At 38.7% G+C, this 24,773-nt stretch overlaps 1 protein-coding gene across 1 annotated transcript in view; it reads right to left on the reverse strand.

Annotated features, from left to right (window-relative positions):
• The window catches only part of LOC122805915 (extracellular calcium-sensing receptor-like), a 136,440-nt gene that overhangs the window by 27,837 nt on the left and 83,830 nt on the right, over positions 1 to 24,773 (reverse strand). Inside the window, 2 exon segments of the mRNA XM_044076159.1 lie at positions 17,514 to 17,763; positions 17,765 to 18,395. Coding sequence (XP_043932094.1) covers positions 17,514 to 17,763; positions 17,765 to 18,395 — 881 coding nt within the window.

Genomic DNA, 24,773 nt, shown 5'->3' on the forward strand with positions numbered 1-24,773 from the left:
CTATTTTATGCATTGATAATGTGGGCTACAATTCTGAATTGAGAAACAGAAATGCAAGCTGTTTTAGACAGAAAGGAAAAACTGTAGACTATTAAAAGTAGAGTAGTATTTCATTGCAATTTAAATGATCTTTTGAAAAATATATATTTTTAATTACAATGGGTTGCATGCTTTTTTGAAAGAGAATTTAAAGTTTCTCTTGTCTATGTATTTTTGTTTTTACACAGAAACTGCATGTGTACAGCGATGACTGTTTTTTCCCTATTTTTTTTTTTTTTTTTTTGAGGCCAATTAAAAGATCTTGCCATGAAATTGGAGTGCTGGAGTCTTTGTGGACGCAGTAACTGTTTAGAACCATGTACCTGGTGGTTTTGTGTTTCTTGGCATTTTTAGACTGTGTGATACAGATTATATATCACACACACTATAAATAATTTAAGTGGAGTCTTCTGTCATCCTTTTTTAGCCATGGCCTAGACTTAATTGAGCAGTACATAAAGTGTAGGGAAATACAAACTTATGTTAATGCAAAACAAATTTACACAGTTAAACACGTTGTTCACAGTTTGGCAGTTATACAGAACATAAGATAACAGTATGAATTGAGTAAGATAAGATAATATAATATGGGACATAAAAACCAGTAATATCAAAGCCATTGTCCTTGAGATATTTTGCAAATAATGTTTCTATGGAGATGTTTTTTCAGTATAATGTAAACATTATACAGCATCTGTTCCCTAAATAAGAAAGTCCTCCACTATCCCACACTTACCAATCCTTATGGTTACCCTAGAATGTTTTTCTTTGCTATACCCCCTTTTCTGCTTTTCTTATCTTTTCCCTTTCCTGTTCATTTATACAGTAAAATGTATTTACACTTTTCTGTGCTGGCCCTCTGGGCTGCTCACAGTACGAGAGCTGCAATGACAAGCAATGCTGTCAAATGCCCAAAAGCACATTGTCTTGTGCACTCACTTTCATTTCTTGCAACATTTTTGCATACTTTTAGTGAATGGTCTTTTGCCACTATTTCATATATGGCTGTAGTAATTTCCTTTGATACTCTGTGTAGCTAAGAATTGTATCATGCTATGAAATGTATTTAATGTTGTCAAAGCACATGTTTCTATGCATCCGTGTTTATAATGCAGCTCTATGGCCCTCTTATCATTGTAATAGGTTCCAAAAAATCTTAGACATTGTGTATTTTGTGTTGGTTTGCTATCCATATAGACTGGTGGGAATTGAATCGAGTTTTACTATGGTGACCGATTGTCCTATTCTGTAATTTAAATATTGTTTGCTTTTGAATTGTAGATACAACAGAGAAAGCATAATAAATAGTCTGATAGTGCCAAATGTCCTGGCTAGGGATATTCAATGAGCCAGTGCTATGGGTTGCACTGTTGGGAGTATTTGGCAGTGATAATTTGTTTCTCTTTTTCATTCTTTCTCTTTTTCTTGTATTTCTGTTTTTTTTTTTCTTCTCCTCTTTTTCCTAGTCAACAAATTGAAGGAAGAAAGGAAAGTGTGACTGGTCAAAAAACCCTTCTAGTGCAGGCTCATGGAGAAATGTGGCATACAGATTTATACAATGTTACAAAGAGTAAAAGTTGCATAGGATAGCAATTGCATGTACATGAACATAATTCAAACCCTGCAATATTGTCAATCCACATTGATATATGGTGGATACACATAATCTTCGGATGCGTTACCTTGTGTAGACTTTTCAGAGGCCTAATATATTATAAGGGTAGAGACATTTGTTTCATTTCTTAAGTCCATATACTCTGCATTAAAAAACTGCCTTGCAAGAAACTGATAACCTTTTATCTTTAAGATTCCACTTGTCATATCTAAACAGCTATGTTTTCAATGTGTTCCAGACTTTAAAACAATGTTGGTTTTCATGCATTCCTTTAACTGAGAAGAGCTATATGATTAGTGATTTCACATGTAGATCCCTGCTACTTCACATGGAATAGTAGCAGTAGTAGAGGTCAGTGTACAACTGACAGCCACACCACCAGAAACCTCTCACCAGTACTGAAGACCTCAAAGCTTACTTGGCAATATTGGACAGAATCCCTAACCAGCAGGCCCTCAAATCTGGCAGCTCATTATACAAGGGAAAATCTCCATGGCCATTCCTACCTTGGGGGTGGGCGTGATAAAAAGTAATAGTTTACTGGCAATGACAGGACTCCTTAAGATTAATGACTGGGCCATAGCACAATCATTTTAATTAAAGCATAATGTGAAATTTCAGTTGGAACAAGAATGGGTTAACAGTAAGGAACCAATGATGAGTTTTGTGATTTTTTTAGCTGCAGCAATTAAATTGCTGTCAGGCAGACACACAAAATGCTATAAGTAGAAAGGATATTATGCTGTGAAAATATCTAGAGACATTTGTTAAAATAGTTGATAGAAAATATATTATGCTGTTAAAATATCTACAGACATTTGTTAAAATAGTTGATAAAACCTTGAGTAATGGGAAGGGACCATGTCTTCTATTTCATTTAGCTGAGGTAATTAACAATGGATGCATATAGCAAAACACTTTTGAAGGACAATTATACTAGAAACTCCCATATGGGCAGCAAACAAAATGGAGGAGATGAAGGGGCTATGAAAAGATTCTCAACCAGCTAGTTTATAACTTGACTTCGCTGCAGTGGAGAAATTAAACAGTAAGTGCTTCACTAGAGTATGTAGGTAAGAAGTACAGGAGCTATTAGATTATAGCAGTAAAATAACTTTAGTGAAGTCACAGTGTATCTGTAACAAAATTTACTCCAGACCAAATTCCTTTAGGATGGTATGTATCTATACAGAGAGACACCCGCTTATGTAGGTAAAGGTGCAAACCCAGTAAAAGTCCTATAGATCATTGCCATGGTCCCATATCACTCACATGATATACTTGGGAAAAACTTCACATTTTTAAGAACCTCTGGAAATGGTGAGAAATAAATAATCTTCATGAGCCCATTTTAACTTCTGAAGTAGAAACAACATTTGAGGAAATTCAACAGTCTGCAGAATAAAAGCACTAGCCTTCCTCAATGCATACATAAGCAGAGTGTCTTTAAGACACCGGGTAACAATAAAGAGCTCATGGTTGACAAAAGTATGGTTAACAGTCATTAGAAGGGGAAGGTGTGCCCCCTTACTTCAACAACTCTCTAGCAGAAATAGAAACCACCCCAAGTGGAGCCAAGGTCTGAGGAGTCCAAAGTAGAATTGAAAGTACAGACTGAGATGGGCGTGAAACAATGGGATTAAGGTCAAGGGGTTACTAAAGAGAATCCTGTAGAACATTAGAATGAGTGGCCTTTTCTTGGGGACATGTGGGTTATGGAATTTACTGTGCTTATTTTAACTACAGAGGAAACAAAGCTTTCAGCCTCATTAAACAAAAAAGTAAGGGGATCTCAGTCTGTCTGACCTCATGATGGTCCAGTTCAGCATTAAGAAGGCCTAGTAGGCCAATAATGTTAAGTAATGCCATGGAAAACATAACCGTGGAAATGGGGAAGGATGCTGATCTCTCAAGCTTATCCCTATCTTGAACTTCAGAGCAACCTGGTCTATGGGGTAGCTAAGCAGAGAGAAGGTTATAGTTCTGTTACTGGCACCCAAGCCATTTAGGAGAGTGGCCATTACAATGGTCTGTGCTCTTATAATGGGTGGCCATGTAGGCATGAGTAAAACTAAAACCTAGCTAGGACCCTTATCTTATTTTTTGGGAGTCCTAAATGAAATTGAGACTTACTAAATTTCGTGATGGAGTGTCAAAAGGCAGCTAGTAACTTATGCTCTATAAATTCTTTAATTCCAGTGCTTATGACTGAGTTTCCATTGGCAAGAATTGTTATGGATATGATGAGAGCATTGGGTCATACAGTAAGCATCTGTATATACTGGTGATGCTGGACTAGCTACCTGTCTACCTGAATCTCCCCCATCTCAGGAAAGTAAAGTATATTGCAATTGCTAAAGAATTGGAGTTATTTTCCTGGACGTGGATACTGAAAGAGATCGCAACAGAACAATTTATGGCTCTAGTGTACAAAGACCTGATGCAATTGTTTAGCAAAGCTGCTATGTAAAACTGTGATTAGTGATTTGGTTGAGCTGTTTAAGGGGACCCTACATTTTGAACTTAAGGAAGATTTTTGAAAAGGATAGTAAAAACTTGGACCACCTGTTGACCTGTTTAACATTTTTAATTTGAGATGTGACTGAAGCCTCTCAGATTCTGCCCCTTTGGATTGTTGTATATTAGATGGCTCAGAGGGTTACTGATTATAGTAAAACAAATTCGCTGTATTCTCTTCCTCCCACAAGACTACTTTTGTCTTTTAGACTGACCTACAGGGAAACAATTCAAAGTGGTGCTATTGTGTCAGAGCACTTAGAAAGGAAACAAGCTATCTGACATCAAGGACACTCTCTGGGGCAGCAGGGAGGTTTGAAGATGACTCATTCCAGGGTGGAACTACTAGCCAAACAGTTTTTGTGTTTATCTGATTGCCTTAGGTTTGGGTTTGAAAGGGTCTTTTATCTTGCTAGTATAAAATAATTACCTTTATGTGAATGTGTACTTATCTTGCTAGAATCTGCATTGTGCTTGACTGCAATTGCTTCCTAAATTGATATTTCAGTGACTGAGTGAATTATTGCTTACCTGTGTCTGCATTTATATATTTGCTTGACCTCTGTCTGAATTTTGTATTTTCCCACCCTCTTGCCCTATTGTTGTTGTGTTCTTAAACTTTGTGGCTTTTGCAGTTGCCCACCCCTACTATAAATTTGATCTGGGACACTCGTCCCAGTCCTGTCTCATTAGCTCATTCTACCTAATACAGAGAGATCATTTGGAAAGGCCAACCCTTTTAGTTTCTTAACCTTGAATTATCTTCTGTTCCTCCTCTCTCCCTTTCCACTTTAGGAAAAAATAAATAAATAAAAAAAATCAATTCATTCAGCTGCTTTTACTGTGTTTGTGCTTCTTCCTCCTACTCTATTACTTCATCTTGCTTTTTCTGCTGCTTGTTCTCTAAAGTACTTAATTGCATCTTTTCTGCTGCATTTATTACTGCTTGTTTATAGCCTGTCTAAATTGTCAGTGTTATTCTAAGCCTCTTAGTTTTGGTTTAAGCACTTGGGCTCTATGTCTACCCCTTAGCTCTCCCTGGGCTCTCTCTCCCTCAGATTCTGACAAATATGGATGGACAGTTTTCTACATTTCCCCCTGCCAGTCTGATTGATATGGGCATCCTTTGAGAGTGTAGCAACTGCCTCATGTACATGGACAACCCATCTACTACTACCACCTAGGAACACAATTTATGAGAGATGCAATTACATTAGGAACCTATAGTTTATGCTCTCTCCCTAACAAGCCAGTATATCTGGAACTGAGGTTATCAACAAAATCACTACACCTCAAACACCACCCACACTTACACAACACACACCCACATATGCTGAGGTTCTCAACTAAAACATAACCAAGCAAAGGAGACCTCCGAGGCAAAAACACACAAGAACTCCGCAACTCTCAACACCAAATACCATGCATAGTTCACACACCTGTGTTTAACAGCCACTAAGGCTTAACCATAAACCTAACATATTAGTCATAGGAGACTCCATATTGAGACACACATATGTGCTTCTCACCAGGCTGGATAAGGAGAAAGTCATGGTTAGTTGTTTGTCTCGTGTCAGAATCCACCATATCACACATGCACTCAAGCCTTTCAACAGCAGGTACTGCTATGACTCTGTCATAGTCCATGTCGGTGTGAATGACTTGAGATGTACTTCTCTGGACTGTATGAAGCGAGACATGATTGAGTTCGCTGAATGTGTCCCAGGCAAGTATGTCCCTAGCCTTAAGCAGCATTCTACCTTCACCCAGAATGATGCTTCAGTAAAGACAGAAAATGATTGACTTGAACAACTGGCTTAGTTTCTGGTGTCATTCCAGGGGATCCAGTACCTGACAGCCTGGGAAGATATGATCGACAGACCACAATGCTTTGCCAGAGATGGCCTGCATCTGTCTCACTTGGGCTTCAGGCTTCTGGCAAAAGCTCTTGCTCCCCCATAGTGCCTTTTTTAGGAAAAGTTATGATGTTAAAACTGCCAACATAAAAATTTCAACAAAATGAAAATTAACGGTCATGCTGCTAAACACTAGGAGTCTAAACATGAAACTGCACTCACTGCAAGTATTAACCCTGGAAGATGCTGAGATTTGCGCAGTCACAGAAACCTAGTTCAAAGCTATGGAGAGCATCCCAGTCTTATCTGGTTACTCATCCAATCACACATTCAGACCCCAAAATGTGGGCAGCAAAGCCAAAGGAGGTAGAGTTTCAATATATATTAAAGACATAACACACCTCCAGGCTGGTCAATCAGTATGATGCATATGAGACACTCCAGATGCAGTTAACCATTGACAAGACCCCTATTCAAATCATAGCTAGCTACAGGCCCCAAATTTTGATTCAAGATGCCCACTCTGCCTATCGGGACTTCTTTAGATCTCTCAAGATTCAACCCTTTGCCCTGATTCTAGGCGACTTTAACTAACCAAACATATATTGGAAGAACTACTCATGCCAGAACACAAATGTCCAGAGATTCCTTAATTTTCTCAATGCAAATGCCTTGGAACAGCTAGTCGATACCCCCACAAGAGGTGACAATATCTTGGACTTGGCATTAACAAACATGAGTAACCACTGTAGCGTCCCTACAGTATCATCCTCCCTGTTAAGATCTGACTATAAACTGGTCACTTTCAAAGTTGCCATCTCCCCCAAACTACCTCTAGCTAGCGTCATACAAAAAAACTTCTCCAAAGCTGATTACAACCTCCTGAGGACTGAAATGACAGCTTCACAGCCCCCCTCCCCCTCTGTAGGAACTGGCACCAATGTCCAGATCTACACCAAAGTACTATATGAGCATTTATATAGATGCATGGAATCAGGAATACCCAACAGGATGAAATCATACTCCACAAGGAAGAGTAAACCTGTCTGGTGGACATCTGCAATACATAAACTCTATAAGAAAAGGAAAAAATTGATGTTCAGGACCAAGAAGGAGCAGGTGCCCAACTGGAAGCAATCTTTCCTAAGCCTGAACAAGCAAATAAGAGTACTAGTGAAATTTTCCAAAGCAAAATTTGAGTCCAAATTGGTCACATCTACTAGAGACAATTATAAGGCCTTTTTCACATATGTACGCAGTCTCAAAGGAAGCACCCAAATTTGATCCGAACTGGTGGTTAAGTACACCACGTACACAAATGGAGTAGATATAGCCAACTTGCTGGCTGACAGATTCAGCAAAAACTTTACCCCATTGTCCCCCCCATCAGTAAATCAGAACATCCCCAGTACCTGCTCCTTTTCCTTATCTCTAGGGAACAGGTCATCACTGCCCTCTCAAAGGCAAAAAATACTGCCTCCCTGGGACCCAATAACATCTCAGGCTGCATCCTGCATGAACATATGCAGGAACTTGCAGCACCATTATGTGACCAATTCAGCCAAAGCCTGAGTACCGGCTTTGTCCAAGTTGAGTGGAGGACAGCCACTGTTATCCCTTTTCACAAAGGTGGCGCATCCATCGATCCAGGAAATTATAGACTCAACAGCCTAACTAGCCTGATCTGAAGGCTATGGAATGGATTATTATGGACCTTATTCACAAGGACATTGTCAACCTCTAAACATTCAATCCCACACAGTTTGGCTTTGTCAAAGGGAGATCATATCTGTTAAATTTGGTCAACTTCTTTGAGAGAGTCACCAAAGCCATGGATGAGGGGAAGATGGTGTACACTGCCTACCTTGACCTGGCCAAAGCTTTCAACACTATTCCCCACTCGGGCATAATAGATAAACTCTCTCAACTAGGGTAGCAAACTGGCTCACTGATAGAACCCACCTGGTCAAAATAGGGGACGCTACCTCAAGTAGTAGACCACTGACAAGCAGCATACCCCAGGGAGTGGTCTTGGGGCCTCTGTTATTTAGGATATACTTTTCTGAGGTGCTGGCCAAAACCAATGGGCTATGGCTGACCAAAATTGCAGATGATTGCAAGCTGGGTGCTGTCATCAATTCCCCTAGTGATGTGGACATCCTCCAAGAGGGTTTCACCCAAATGACTGGTGCCAGAAACATGACCTCATACTTAATACCAACAAATGCATCATCCCCTTTGGAGACAGTGAAATCCCCACAAATTGTCACATTAACAACATCTTAAGCAAGCAATCAGTCAAGATGGATTTGGGCATCCAGGTTGATAGCAACCTGACCTTTCACCACCATGTTGCTTCTGTTGTACAGAAAGCTTTCTACATGGCCCACCTTAAAAGTATGGGTATCACATCCAGGAACAAAAAGGTCATAGTATCCCTGTATTCTTCCCTTATAAGTCTCATTATTGAGTACAATGCCCCTTTCAGCATGTACCTTGCAAAGCACATGCAACAGCTTGAGAGAACACAGAGGTTCCTCACCAGGAGAAAGAAGGGACTCAAACATCTATCCTACACTGATAGGCTAATAGCCCTGTCCCTCTGCTCAATTACATACAGACTCCTCAGAGGTGACCTCTGTCTGGCATACAAGGCAATCTCAAACCCTGCCTTGATGGGACTGCTGCATTTCCACAAGTCAAGCTCCACTTTAGTAACCCACACGCGTGACCTCAACCTGGTCTGTGACATCAGTAGGACTTGTTGGAAGGACAAATTTGTGTCCCAGAGACTCCCCCATCTGTGGAATAGACTCCCTCTCCATGTTAAGCCGAGTACCTCATTATCCCTTTTTAAGAGCAACCTGAATAACTGGATGGGAAACAGAAAATACACCCCTGGGATTCCACCTCTGTCCCTGCTGGACTGGGGCATCGGCTGCTGACTTGTCTAAACATGGGCTTAACTTTTGACTAGGCTTATAAGGGCCTCAGGGCCAATAGCCTAGTAACTTCCTATGATTCTATGACTCTATTATAGAAATGCCTAGAAGAGGGGATTTCAGGTGGGAGAATTTTGTCCTCATCCCTACAACCCGATTACTGGCTAAATGGCAGAGACTTTATGAAATAACTGAATTAATAAATTATATGAATTGCAAAGTGATGCAAATGGGGATGAGATTTACTACACACATGTATAGCCCCAGAAGTTGATACCTGAGTGTTAAGCACAGTAACTTGGGTCATGGATCAAGACCCAGGAAAACTGAATATTCATCAGTCAAATGGTGATGGATGAAACTCTTTTGAAACCACAAAATCCAAAGGTTTGAGTTCCTTCTGAGTAACAGATATATTTTTGAGAGTTTCCTGGAACAATGATATTAATACCATACAGACAAAATTCCAGTAGTGAAGGCCTTACACAGTTAATTAAGCCCAGAATCAAGTAATCCACAAGAGGATAAAATTATTGAAACTTTGAGCAACTGGGAGATGTACTGGGAGATTGGGAGAGTCCTATTGTTGTAGTTCACAAATGACATGCCACAGTCTGCAGTATGAAATAAACTGATACGACTCAGACACAATCCGGAGCCCAGTACAAGACTATATGACTAGTCATGGCCTTATTTGCATGGATCAACCACCTGGTGTCATAATGCTGTTTTCTCTGTCACTGAGATTAAATGTGCATGCCCATAGCCATTTCCTCATCTAAACTCCAAGCAGTAGTGCAGTTTTTAAAATATGTCCCTTGGTGAATTTGTTCAGTTTTGGAATGAGTTCTCTATATTACCCTGTGGCTAAAGTTAACAGAATTTCAGTGTCTTTCTCTACGACAGTGCCTTCTGAAAACCTTGGACCACACATTGTGTTGAGCAGTCTTCAGCAAAAAAAAACAAAATTTTAAAAGAGTTGCAAACTAGAGATGAGAAAGGTTAGGTCTTGAATTGCCTTAGTGAGGTTGTGTTACAGAATAAAGTATGCATTCAGTGTGCAACAGTGTTGAAGCATGTTAAACCAGAAAGTCAACTTCAAAATGACTTTCAAACTTTCTGACTAGAAGGTGACAATTCATAATTGATGCAATCTTGTTCTTTTGAATAGTGTGTAAAGGGGATATCCTTATATCAGAAGTAACTTCATATATAAGGGGATGATTAAAACTGAAGTTCAGTGGTTGATGGCATGATGGAGCTGAGGTAAACAAAAAACTGGAGATGGAAACTAAAAAAGATGAGAGAGTAGGATGGAAAGGAATATGACAATACATTTAAGGTATCTGGCTTTGGCAGCAGAATGAAGTAAAGTGATCGAAAGTGATCACAGCAGAGAATGTTGCACAATAGAATTGGAGAGAGGTTTGGAATACCTTTTTGGAATGAAAACAAGGAGGGGCACATGGGGGCAACAGTGGTATGGCCATCATTCTATAACATGTCAGTACTGTAAAACGATTAAATGAAGTCAGAGAATTAATCTAGCACACTTTCTCTACACTGTTTGGATCACATACACCTTGCTGCTTTAGCTTTTATATCATTGGCACTCTTCTATTGTTGCTTAAGCACATTTGTCATTTTAATGTCTACTAAATTATTTTGATCCTTTTTAGCACATTACAACTGAATTAAAGCTCATATTTGCTGCACAAACACCGTGCTCCTGAACATATGTGATTTAGTTAGCCATTCAATTTATACAACAACTTCAATAACCACAAAATAATGTGTACAATAAACTCTACAACTACTGGAGAGTTTGGTTTTGCAAGTATATAGCTTAGCATAAGTAAGTCTTTTGCACTTTAAGATCAGCTACCTATATATATGATTATAGAATTCCAGCACTAGGATTTAACACTGGTGTCACCCCCCAGTACTTCTATGGTCTCCTACTTGACTGTTTATGGCCAGCAGAAATGAGTCTGAGCCCTGATGAGAACACTCATGTGGGATAACATGGGGGTCCAAATGGAGAGATGACAGGGGTCCAAATGGAGAGATGATAAATCAGCAGGCAAAGGACAGTAGTATTGCTGGAACTGAACTCATCCTAAAGTCTTTGTGAGTACCTTCATGAGGTGGACCCTGTTTTCACAAAATATCACCAGGATGACACTGGTATATTGACTGTATTTTATATAGCATATCCATGGACAGAGGTAGGTTAAACAATGAAAAGGATAGCTGGGTACACAAGACCCAGAATAAAAAAGTGCCCGATCCTGGTAGGTGCACTGGTGTCAGGACTGGATAAAATTAGTGCACAATCCTCAAGACAATGAAACATTCTTACAATAGGGCTAGGCCTGGCCCAGGGGGAGGATGCCCCCCTGTTGTAAAAGGAATTAGCAGTCCACAAAAATCACAAAAACTGATAGATCAGAAAAGAGCCATAGAGATGACTACTGAGGCTAAGAAAGAAATTATGTATTGTTACTATTATTCAAGAATCCCATAATTTCCAGACAGAAGATATGCAAAAAGATTAAGAGAGAAATTAGAGGAAAGAAAAATAGTTCCACAAGAAAAACTGTCAGAAGCTTCAAATGCAAATTTGTGTTCATTAATACAACAGATCCATGAAAAAAACACTATATAGACCAAATAAGCCTTGGTCCATTTGGAAAAAGAAGCAGCTAAGGAAGTGAAAACATATAAAGGACAAAATCTAGAGATTTTTGAAAGGTACAAAAAAGAAATATGGACATGGGAAAGAGATATCTGATATGGTGCAATATTTAGGCAAAGGAGAAAGCCTAATTAATCAACACAAAAAAGGCAGCCCCAAAGATATTCTAAGAGAAATACAGGCAAAAGCATCCAGATATTGAAAATTTCACAATAAAAAAATAAGATAAGAAAGAGGGAATGTAAAACAGAAGATTAGTAAAGCAGAAGTTAAAAAAAAAGCTGAAGTTATGGAATATTTGCAAAGTGAAGGATTTAGTATAGAAAGTCTAACACAGGTTACATCACAGCATGCTGGAACAATGAGTCCCCAAAGTAAGGACAAACAGGAAGAGCAGGAGACATCCTGAAGAAGAAATATGGATATGGGAAAGAAAGATTTAATGTGGTGCAATATTTATGCAAAGGAGAAAGCAAAATTAATTAATACAAAAAGAAAAGCACCAAAAGATATTTGAAGAGACGTGCAGAGAAATGCATCTGGACATGGAACATTTCAGAATACAAAAAAATAAAAAAACAAAGAGGAAAAGTAAAATAAGATTAGTAATGGAGAAGTTAAAGAAATTGAAACTGAAGTGAAGGATTACCTGTGAAGTGAAGGATTTAGTGTAGAAACTTTAACTCAGATAACATCACAGCAGGATAGAGCAGTGGATCCCCAATTAAGGAGAAACTAGTAGAGCAGGAAGTATTTGATCAGTTGCCATATGAAGAAACTTTGGAGCCTTCCACAGGAATGTACAAATGTTCAGTTGGTGTTGGACAGCAAAAGAAGGAGCAGGAAACTAGGACAACTTTGACGTGGTCAGTGTTGAGTGATAGGCCAGTGAGTTTCCATACGAAAGAGCAATGGATGATGCAGGATGAAGCTGAAGAGAAGGTGGCACATGAAGATGCACTAGAACTTTCTATAGAATGTCTGCAGGAAACTGAGAACAATGTGCCTTCAGTTTAGAAGAAAATGCTCTAAGAAAATAGATGCTTTATTTAATATAGATGGCCAGACATATTAAGATCAATGAACAAAATAGACTGCAGAAGGTTAGTAAAGTCCAAAATGTTAAAAGTTTGATAAAAGAGCTGAACATGGTAGTTAGGACTGTCCATAGAGATCCATGCAATATAACAGAAGTACATAGGATATATTACTGTGCAGTTAAATTAATAACAGTCTTACCACAAGAACACAGGATAAGGGAAAGGAAGGGAGGAAATCAAATACCATTATGGAAGTATCGAATAGAGAAACTCTAAAGCAATTAATCCAAGTGTCACTGTTAGAGTATAGAAGAGAGAATAGATCAACGAAAATACTCAAAGATAGACATGATAAAAGCAACACACAGTATTATATATCTGATACAGATAAGGATATATTGTGTACTATCACAAATAAAAAAACTAAAAATATCAGCACAGGCTGAAAAACTTAAAAGATATGTAGATAAATATAAAGGAAAGTGCAAACTAAGCATTTGTTGATGACCCAAAAAGTTTTATAGAGAACTGGGACACAAGACAAAAGGAACTGAAACAACACCTAAAAGAAATACACATTTTAGATAATATCTATGAAGATCCTGTGGAACATAACAAAGATGCTAAATGGACAGAAGTAAAAAGAATAAGAAGTTCAAATGTACAGGATGTGAAATGGGATGAAGTAATGGTCAGAGAGATTGAAACAAAGTTAAGAAAAGCTACTAAATTGGAAAACCCCAGGCCCAGATGCAGTACCTAACTTCTGGCTAAAAGTATTAACATCTTTGCATGAAGATTTATCCACGAGTAATAATTATTTATATGCACACCCTGAAAAGACACTAGACAGGTTAACAGGAAAAACAATGCTCCTACTTAAGAGTGAACCTGCAAGTTAGTCTAAAAATTATAGACCAATAACCTTGCCTTCTGACGATATTTAAATTATACACTGGAATTGATGCCAACAGAGTTTCTCATTGTTTAGAGGAAAACTGTATCATCACAACCGCACAAAAAGATAAAAGAAAGTATATGGAACAAAGGCTTATTTGTTAAATAGTCATGATGGAAAACTGTAAAAAGGTGAAGAGTCTAAGTTTGGCATGAATAGACTACAAAACAACATTTGACAGTATCCCACATTCATGGATAAGAGTGGTTAAAATGTGTAAGATATACCCTACACTGATCGATTACATTGCAGAGACCATGAAACAGTGGCAAACCACTTTGTCGTTAAGCCGTGATAAAGGAGACATTATTATTCCAGGGATAAAATTCAGAGGAGGATATTCCAGGTTGACTCTCCATCACTGCTGCTCCTTTGTCTTGCCCTTAAACCATTAAGCTGTCTGCATAACAGATTAGGTCATGGATACAATTTGGCTCCCAGAAAACAGCAAAGTTTAAAGACTTCTCAGCTTTTTGTAGATGATTTAAAACTGTATAGTTCATCAGATGAGGAACTGAAATCAGAACTGCAAGTGTTCAAAATTTTTTGAGATGATATAAGAATGTAATTTGATCTTGATAAATTTGCAAAAGCAATCTTTAAAGCAGGAAAGCTTCAGCACCATGAATACATCAGTTTGGGATAGGAATGTGATATAAAAGAAACTTGGATCAATCGGCATGTATATATAGCATTCGCCATCAGACAATTGTTTTTTGGTCTCAGCCAAATACATTGGCAAATCCATAACCACGACTGCCCCACCTTTGTCTGCAAGCAGGATGACCAAATCATGGTAATTCTTAAGCTTAGTTATTACCTCTGATGGGCAATTCTATATATAAATGCCGATTGATCCAACACCAAAATTCAAACAAGAAATTGATGAATTCTTGAGCCTGGCCCTAGAGAAAGGCATCATTAACAACAAGGTGCTACATCATTTGACTGTTTCTGATCCCCAATCACAATATGTATATGTATTGCCCAAAATTCACAAGAATTTAACTAAACCACCAGGTAGACCTATTGTGTTGGGCAGGGGGTCACTTACAGAACCATTAGCTGCCTTTCTCATTAAATATCTTTAACCATGTATTACAATTTGTTAGGGACAGAATTCAAGATACAACCCAATTTCTACAGATTATTATGGATACGCAGTTGGATCAGGAATTGGCAAATGTGTACATTGGATGTGACTGCCCTTTACACTACTATTCCCCATTGGGCTGGCTTGCAGGCAATTCAATACTGGTTAGATAAGGAAAATTTCTATTCAACAGGATTCAACACATTACTTGTTTGTTTGACCGAACATGTTTTAACCAAAAACGTGTTTTATTTCCACAGTAAATGTTATTGGCAGGTGAAGGGGACTGCCATGGGAGCTTTCTTTATTCCGCTTTATGCTGACCTCTTTATGGGTTTTGTTGAGGAACATCTTATATATGATGATAGTCACCATTTGTACCTTAATGAAATTGATATTTGGAGGCGTTATTTGGAATATTGCTGGATGGTGTGGAGAGATGATAATATTAATTTGTACAGTACCTCAATAAGAACAAGGGAGGATCCAGTTCAAGTTGAATTTTCATGTTGATCAAATTACAATTTTGGACAATTTACTAGGGAAATAGTTCATAATTTGAGGACTGAGATCTTCCAGAAACATCCCCAGTATAATACACTACTTCATGCCACCAGCCATCACCCACGACACATCATCAGCAATATTCCCAAGTCCCAATTTCTCAGGATTAGATGCATCTGTTCTTCTGATAACTTATATGATCAATACCAACAAGACTTGATAGAAAGGTTTCTTAATAAGGGGATATGATATTAATAACATCAGCATGTCTAGTCAATTTGCATCTCAACAACCCAGATCAACTTTGTTAAAATACAAACACCAACAAACGAATGATCATCAGGGACCTGTACTTCTCGTAACTACTTTTGGGCATAACATTGATAACCTTAGAAGTATTATTGACCAACATTGGGACTTTTGTCACATCATAAATTATCAGAGTTTTTATCTCCTAAATGCTTATATTCTTACCAATGGGGTCCTTCTTTGGGCACTTATTTTAATCATTATAAACACAGGACTGCATCCAATACACATCAAGTTTCATTGTTTGGGGAATAATTGGTTGGGAGCATACCTTGTGGTCATTGTTCTGCATGTAGCCATGTACTGAAGAATAAACAATTTACCAGTAAAAATACATCTAAGGTGTATGACGTTCGGTGTTTTGGTATCTGTAACACCGATTGGGTCATATATTTAGCCATTTGCTCTTGTTCCATTTTTTTATGTGGGGCAGACCTCTAGGTCACTTAAGATTCAGATATCTGAACATCTTAGTGACATCAGGAATAAAAGAGTGTCTAATTCTTTATATAAACATACTGTGACTAATACCACTGTTCAATTTAAATGTATTATAATTGATTGGGTTATAGGTAATAGATTGAACAAGAAAGGCTGGCATTCTATTTTAAACAAAAAATAATCCAGTTGGATCATCAGGTTGGGGGATTTGTTTAAGCCTGCCTTAAATAAGCAATTTTAATTATCCAATGACAAGCTTGTTTTTCCTGACAGTTGGACTATTTAAGCTCATTATGTGGCTTTAGTTTTTGTTATTGCACTGAGGAAGGCATGTTCTTGCCGAAACCGGTTTGCTTGCACTATATGGTGCTTTAATACACCATTTGCTGGAGTTGCCCCAATAAAATAAATTTATGATTAACACCCATTTGGTGCTGGACATTTTGTGTTTTGAAATTAAAGGGATAACATTTTTAATTGATTTCTTTCAGTGCTGATAAACTTTCACAGAACTACAAATTAATTATATTAGAGTAAATATAAAATGAATAAATTGCCTAAGAGATTTGTAATAATATGGGAAATTGTTGTAAAGTTGTATCATATGTATATTTTCATTCTTTATACCTCCTTACTCATCATTCTTCACTTACTTCCTTACTTCTATCAAATTCTCTTCCTTGACTTTCTCTCTAAATATACCATAACCTTGTTTTTCCCTCACTTCATATTACAATTCTTGTTTGAATTAGACTAACTTACCTTAAATTTCTCTACAAACGGTCTAAAATGTATATAAATATTAAATGATTGCCCTATAGCTTGCGTCAATTCTTAACCATTGTTTTTATATGATCACTAACTTATTTGTTATAATTATTTAAACTGCAGATGTTTGTGTTTTTTAAGATTTTAAAACTGTTGTTCTTAAAATGTTTTGTAACAATTTGGAGCTTTTTTCCCCAGGCCTCCATGGAAAATGACTTTTTACCCAGTTGGACTTACACTGTAATCAAAGTCAATAAATATATTTATCCTTAAGTTGTCATTTCAGAGGTGAATATGTTATGCTGTATTAAAACTTTATGTTTTAGGGCAGAGGACTCTAGTTCACGCTGTGTATTTTTGCAGAATGTTCCATTCATTTCAGTCAGTTCCTGTAACATGATGGCAAGATCCATCTATGCTTCTGCCTTATACAGTGAGTGGAGGTAACTGCAATAAATATTAAGCCACACAACAAAAAACTGGATTAATATGTCTGAATATATGGAGCATTTCTCCCCGGGCCTTGGCTGAAAATGGGCATATACCCAGTTGGACTTTCCCGGTCAACAAATGTAAAATAAATAAATAAAATAAATTTACTATATGAGCTAGCAGTGGTAGAATTTATGTAAATCAGTTGGTTGAATTTATTGTTCTGTTTAGCAAGGCTACAATATGAAAGTTTCTATGCATCAAGATTAAAAAAAAAAAACATTTAGTGTGATTTCCATGCTATAGATTCCTTTTTGTTCTGGTCAGGTCTCAGTAAAATGATATAGCACTTTGGAAAGAATATGCAACTCATTAATCCAAACCCTGATGATAAGATTGCAAATAATTCTACAGCGACTACATACTTTCCTTTGGTACTTAAATAGGCAGGTATAAATGACAGCCAAACACTAACAAAGATAAGCATACTGAATGTGATGAAATTTGCTTCATTGTATCTGTCTGGTAACTTCCGTGCTAAAAAAGCAACCAAAACACACACATGCTAGTAGTCCAAGGTAGCCTAGCATGAAATAAAACATGACTGTATATCCTTCATTACATTCTATGATTATTTTGTCTTTGAAGGAGTTACTGTTCCTTTCTGGGAATGGAGGGTAGTATCCAAGCCAAACAGTGCATAGGATAGTCTGTATTATACTGCAGAGAAAGCCAATACAACTTGGTGTCCTGGATCCCAACCACTTCTGGTGAAAGCCTCCTGGTCTTGTTGCACCAAAGACTATAACTACAGTGATTGTCTTTGCAAGGATGGAAGACACACAGACAGCAAATGTAACACCAAATGCAGACTGTCGAAGCAAGCAGCTTGCAGTATGTGGCTTTCCAATAAATATTAAGGAACAGAGGAAGCAAAGAATAAGAGCAACTAGAAGGAAGTAGCTGAGATTGCGATTGTTTGCTTTCACTATTGGTGTGTCTTGATATTTAATAAAAGTCAACAGTATAAAAGCAGGGAACACAGAAAGAGAAATGGCAAGACACACTAATGCAGTTCCCAGTGGATCACCAAAGGACAAATATTCTTCAATCTTTAAATTGCAAATCACTTTTTTCTCATCTGGCCAAGAGTCCTCTGGACACCTGATGCAGGAAGCAGAGTCTGATGGGAGAAAAACAAGTTAACCATTAATTAACTTTTCAAGGAAAAGCAGTATGTAAGTGGAATAGCAGTCATAACTTACACAGACCATGGCCAATTATAATTTGCATCTAAAATGTTTGCCAGCTTATCTAAGTACCGTGGCTGATGGTTACTGTACACTGAAACTGCATTTACCTAGATGCAAACTGACAAAAGAGGTAAAGTACACTAAAATGTGTTCACGGTTCTGAAAGAGTATACAATTTAAACATGCATTCAGTGTTAAGAAAGCTTGCAGTTGTTTAAAATAATGATATATTAATATACAAATATACTGTAAATGTTATAATCTGGAGTATACTCTACCACTTGCAAATTAAATTCAAGTGCATGGGCTTTAACAAGCTTGTGATGAGTAAGAGTAAATTGCTTGGACTGAGATAGTGGCTTAAGTCTCCATTATTTTGTGACAACCAAATGGACACTGAGCATTGGGTATGCATGAGAGCTAATCATGATTATTATGTCCCAAAGATACAAAGTTCATATTTTTATTGTAAATTAATTTAAATGTCCTCCCTGTGTTTGTGCAATGGTTTTCTCCAGGTGCTCAGGTTTCCTCCCACATTCCAATGAAATGCAGTATGTGGATTGAACACTCTACATTGGATATAGGTTTGACCATGTATGAGGGTGTGCAGTATGGAAGAACAGCTGTGGCAGGGTAGCCACCAAGCAATGTGACACTTGGCTCTAGATTGTTACTATTGAAGTGACACAATGCCACCATGTGCAAAAATGAGGAAAAGGGGGTTTGGATGGATGGATGCTAACAAATCCTATGTTAAACCCAATACAGACATCTGGAGGAGCACTAAAAATGACTTTGAAGATTATTGAATGGTTAGTGTATGAGCAGATACTCTATGCTGAGCATATGAACACAGACAAGACAATGTGGTTTAGAATAAATATTCAGAGACCAAGTAAGAAGAGCGGGCTTGAACAGGAAGGATCCAAACTGTGGTGGAGAATTGGGATTAAAGTAGAAAATAGCTTAGGGTTGGTTTCAAAATCCATAATTTCAGACTTGAGGCATATTGCACTACAAGAAATTTGACTGCCATACTCCTGTGTATGTAACTGTATATATATAATCTGTGTAGGTGTGTATAATATGCTGTCACCTGTGTGTGTGTATTTTTGGAATATTTGTACTCTTGCAGTATCAACTTTGATGCACCTTTAAATGTATAAATGCTTCTCTAACCCTGCCAGATTGGCATTGTTTGCTTAAAAAGTATAGAACCTTTACATACTGCTCTACAGACACACTTGCCTTCCAAAAATACTTTGCTTATATAACTTTATCACCCTACCTTATATCTTTTAAAGTGGCAGTCCACATTTCTCAGTCAGTAAAACACAATAAAGTTGCTGTACATGCATATCTCTACAGTAAATAGAGATCATCACCCTCAAAATCTCTCTGCCTCATCAGAAACAATTGTTAGTACCAATTCACTGGCTAAAGTATTTAAAAAGGTAACTTTACACCCAGCGTGCATTAAATGTACAGCCTTTCATAACCACTACTCATCTGATTTTTTACTCAGAGAGGGTTAATTATTTAGAACAAAGAAAAATTTAGGAATAAAAAGCTAAAGGAAGCATTAACCACATTCAGCAAATCAGAAGGTACCAGTAAATCTGGGCAAAGTCCTGTTTTAAACAAAAAAAAAAATAACTAAAAGCATAATTAATGAATCCTAAAATCAACAAGGTCCAATATAAATTTAACTAAACTAATAAAATAATGCATCATGTAAAAGAATTGTCTAAAAAATACTGTTTACATCTCTGGGGATATAATTATTCCCAAGTCTGTCCACCATCTACACAAAGGTGTAATCAGCAGAAACATGGGCAATTAACATAATCCACTGCAGCTGGAGAGAGATACTATAATTTGAAAAAAAAAATCAGTTAGAATGTGGGCTATACTGTGTGTAACATATGTACTGTATGATCAGGGAACTATATTCATGACTTCACCACTCAACATGTTTACTATACTTAATGTACAGGATGTTTTGTGTGCTGCATCTCAGACTTCCATGTGTGAATTTTGTTTCTGAAACTTTAGGGAAAGTCCACAGATTTAGGCCAGTAACTTCACAGGCAGGGACTAAAGGTGGAGGTGTCTCTATTTACATCAAAAATAAATATACTTTAAGGCTGATCAAACAGGACAATGCACTTGAGCTGCTCCGTGTTCAAGTCACCACAAACACAATCCAATTCCACTTCCTTGTAAGCTATAGGTCCCCATCTATGACCCAGGAAACCCATACCATGTATTTAAATGTATTAGAAACATTAACTATCCAACCCAATGCCATATTCATGGGTGACTTTAATTATCCCACTATTAACTGGGAATCCTATACAACACCAAATGTACATGCACAGAGATTCCTGGATAGTCAATACACCAACCAGAGGTGCAACCATACTGGATCTGGTCCTCACTAATATGGGAGAGTGCTGTACACCCCCTACGGTAATGTCTTCCCTGCTAAGGTCAAACCACAAAATGGTCTCCATTGAAGTAAAAATAAAACCTGAACCCCCAGCTAAACCTGGAATATTCAGGAACTATTCTAAGGCTAACCTCCTGCTATTAAGTGAGAACCTGGCAAAATGTCAAGCCCCCATAAACTCTGAGAACACTGCTGCCTATGCAGAACTGTTCACAGAAACCCTGCACAAGCTTCTTAATAGCTGCATAGAGGCAGTTGTACCCACAAGGAAGAAGTATGGACCTAACTCAAAAAGCAAGCCACCATGGTGGAATCACATAATCAATAGGCTGGATAATTAGAGGAAGAAAACCATGGCAGAAATTAGGAGTTACAGCCCCTCAGCAGGATAAATGCACTCTCACCAAACTTAACAGACAAATCATAGGACAAATAGTCTACCAAAGCCAAATCTGAGGTAAGTTTGGCCTCCCAGGCCAAGGAGAACCACAAAGCATTCTTTAGCTATGTCCGCAGCCTCAAAGGCAAACTCAGGCAATCCACACTTGTGTGCATAGCTCATTATAAGTGGAGCCACCTATACTAAGCCAGAAGATACAGCAGACCTCCTGGCTAATACATTTATCTCCAGCTTTATCCATCTCTCCGCCTCAACCTTCCCTCAGGAAACATCCTCAAATATAACTCCCCTACTATCACTAGGGAACAGGTCCTTAATGCTCTCTCCAAGACCAAGAACACTGCATCAGTGGACCCAGACAATATCCCAGGATGCCTTCTAAATAGCATGGGACATGATCTATCAGAGCTTCTGGAAGTAATGTTTTAATTGTAGCCTCCAAACAATCTTCATGCCTCATGAATGGAGAAAGGCAACAGTCATCCCTCTGCACAAATGTGGGCCTTCTATAGACACTGGAAACTACAGACCCATAAGTCTCACCAGTCTTTATATGTAAAGCCATGGAAAAAATTATCATGGAGATGATTAATAGAGATATAGTAAACCTCCAGACACTGTACCAACCCAGTTTGGTTTTATCAAGGGTAGATCATACCTACTCACCCTGGTGGACTTCTTTGAGAAGGTCACCAAAGCAATGGATGAGGGGAGGGCAAAATTGTTCACACTGCCTACCTTGATATGGCCAAGGTATTTGACACAATACCCCACTCCGGCATTATTGACAAACTCAAGAGGTTAGGTACAAACCCGTATGTCACCCAGTGGCTAGCCAACTGTCTCACAGACAGGACCCATGAAGTTAGAATTGTGGAGTCCACCATCTTTATAAGAGGCCAGTCACAAGTGGAGTTCCTCAGGGATCAGTCCTTGGACCGCTCCTTTTTGTCATTTACTTCTCAGAAGCCAAAGCCAATGTCAGTGGTCTCTGGCTGACTAAATCTGCAGATGATTGCAAATTAGGAACTGTCATTGAATCTCACAATGACACAAATGTTCTCCAGGAGGGTCTGACAGACAACTGGTGCCAGAGCTATAGACTAACACTAAATGCCAGGAAATGCATAATAGTATCCTTTGGGAAGTCATCCATCCCTGGTAACTATCATATTGACAATGTACCACATTGATCTGACCCAGTGGTCAGGGACTTAGGGGCACACATAGATAGTAATCTAGCCTTTGAGCATCACATGTCTACAGTGGTGAGGAAATCATTCTATGTTGCGCAACTTATAAACAAAGGTATAGCATTAAGTCCAAGGAAGTCATTGTTTCACTGTATTTGGCATTCATCAGATCTATTATTGAGTACAATGCCCCCTTTGGTATATACCGAACCATGCATATCCAACAACTGGAATGTCCACATAGGTTCCTCACTAAAAGAATACGTAAGTAAGCACAATGTCCTATGCAGACCACCTCAAGGCCCAATCCTTATAGTCTGTCTCCTACAAGCTTTTGAGGCAAGATCTATGCCTGGCCTACAGGGCATTGTCTGACCCACTCTGGTGGACCTCCTGCATATCCACAAAACACCAGAATTACCCATTCTAAAGACTTAAACCTTGCATGTGATATAAATAGGACCTGCTGACAAGATAGGTATGCATCCCAGAGACGACCTTGTCTTTGGAACAGGCTCCCCATCCATGTGAAGCAGAGTTCCTCCGTAACCTAATTCAAGAACAACTTGGACAACTGGATGGGAAACTGGAAATTTATCCCTGGTTTGGCACCTATGTCTCTAATGGACCAGATCTGCTCTGAGTTACAGCACAATGGCACGAAAATTACAGAACCAACTGATATTGCCAACATCCTGGCAGTTAGATTCAGTGCTAACTTTACCCCCCACCCCCACCCCCTAAAGGGCCCATATCTACACAGGAAGAATGCAGAGTTCCTGTAATCACAACTACACAGGTAAAAGCTTCACTCTCTAAAGCCAAAAATGTAGCATCCATGGGACCAGGCAACATCCCAGGCTGCGTTTTACATGAACTTCAGAACGAACTGGCTCCCCACCTAAACACCATATTCAATAATAGCCCCACATCAGGCTTTGTGCATACTGAATGGTGCACAGCTACAGTTATCCCACTCCACAAAGGGGGAACCATTACTGATCCTGGGAACTATCGCCCTATTAGCTTGACGAGCCTGGTCTGCAAGGCTATGGAATGTATCATCATGGAACTCATAAAAAAAGACATTGGTAACCTCCAAATTCTGGATCCCACTCAGTTCGGGTTTGTGAAAGACAGATCATGCCTCCTGAACCTGATCGACTTCTTTGAGGCAGTCACTAAAACCATAGATAAGGGTAAGGTGGTTCACACAGCCTATCTTGACCTCGCCAAGGCTTTCAACACCATACCCTATTCTGGAATTATAGCTAAACTAACTAAACTAGGTATAAATCCCTACATCACAAGACAGGTTGCCAACTGGCTCACTGACAGAACCCACACTGTAAAAGTTGTGGACTCCAAATCTGACCTCAAACCAGTGACAAGTGGAGTACCACAGGGTTCAGTCCTGGGACCTCTCTTGTTTGGTATCTACTTCTCTGAAGTACAGGCTAACACAGAAGGCCTCTGGCTAACAAAGTTCGCAGATGACTGCAAACTAGGGGCCATAGTCAAGTCCCCAAATGATGTGAACATCCTACAGAAGGGCCTCGCTGAGACAGATACCTGGTGTCAGAGCCATGGCCTCAGGCTCAATGCCAAAAAGTGCAATGTCATCCCCTTTGGTAAAAACTCTGTACACATGAACTACCATGTAGGCAGCAATCTACTTAACACCAAATGTGTGGTGAGACCTTGGGACCCAGGTGGACAGTAGTCTCTCCTTTGATAGTCACATTGCCACAGTAGGCAGGAAGTCCTTCTACGTGGCACACCTCATCACAAAAGGGTTCTCATCCAGGAAAAAAGAGGTCATTGTTCCCCTTTACTCGACACTCATTAGACCCATTATAGAGTACAATGCCCCTTTGGAATGTACTTCATAAGACATCTGTAGCAGCTGGAAAGGCCACAGAAGTACCTCACAAAGAGGATTACTGACCTCAAACAAATGCCCTACACTGACCGTCTCAAAAAACTCCAGCTTTACTCCATAGCATATCGCCTACTCCAAGGTGATCTCTGCCTAACATATAAAGCTATGTCAAATCCAGAGCTGTTGGGCATGCTACACCTAAAGAAATCCCAATCCCTCTGAGCTACATGCTTTAGGGACCTAAACTACCACAACAGACAGGACATGCAGGAGGGATAGATTCCTATTCCAGAGACTTCTCATACTCTGGAACAGGCTACCCATCTATGTCAAGCAAAGTTCTTCATTAGCACTCTTCAAGAAAAATCTTGATGAGTG

The sequence above is a fragment of the Protopterus annectens genome, chromosome 7.part0, assembly GCF_019279795.1.
Source record: "Protopterus annectens isolate FY-2018-M chromosome 7.part0, PAN1.0, whole genome shotgun sequence".
NCBI lineage: Eukaryota > Metazoa > Chordata > Ceratodontiformes > Protopteridae > Protopterus > Protopterus annectens.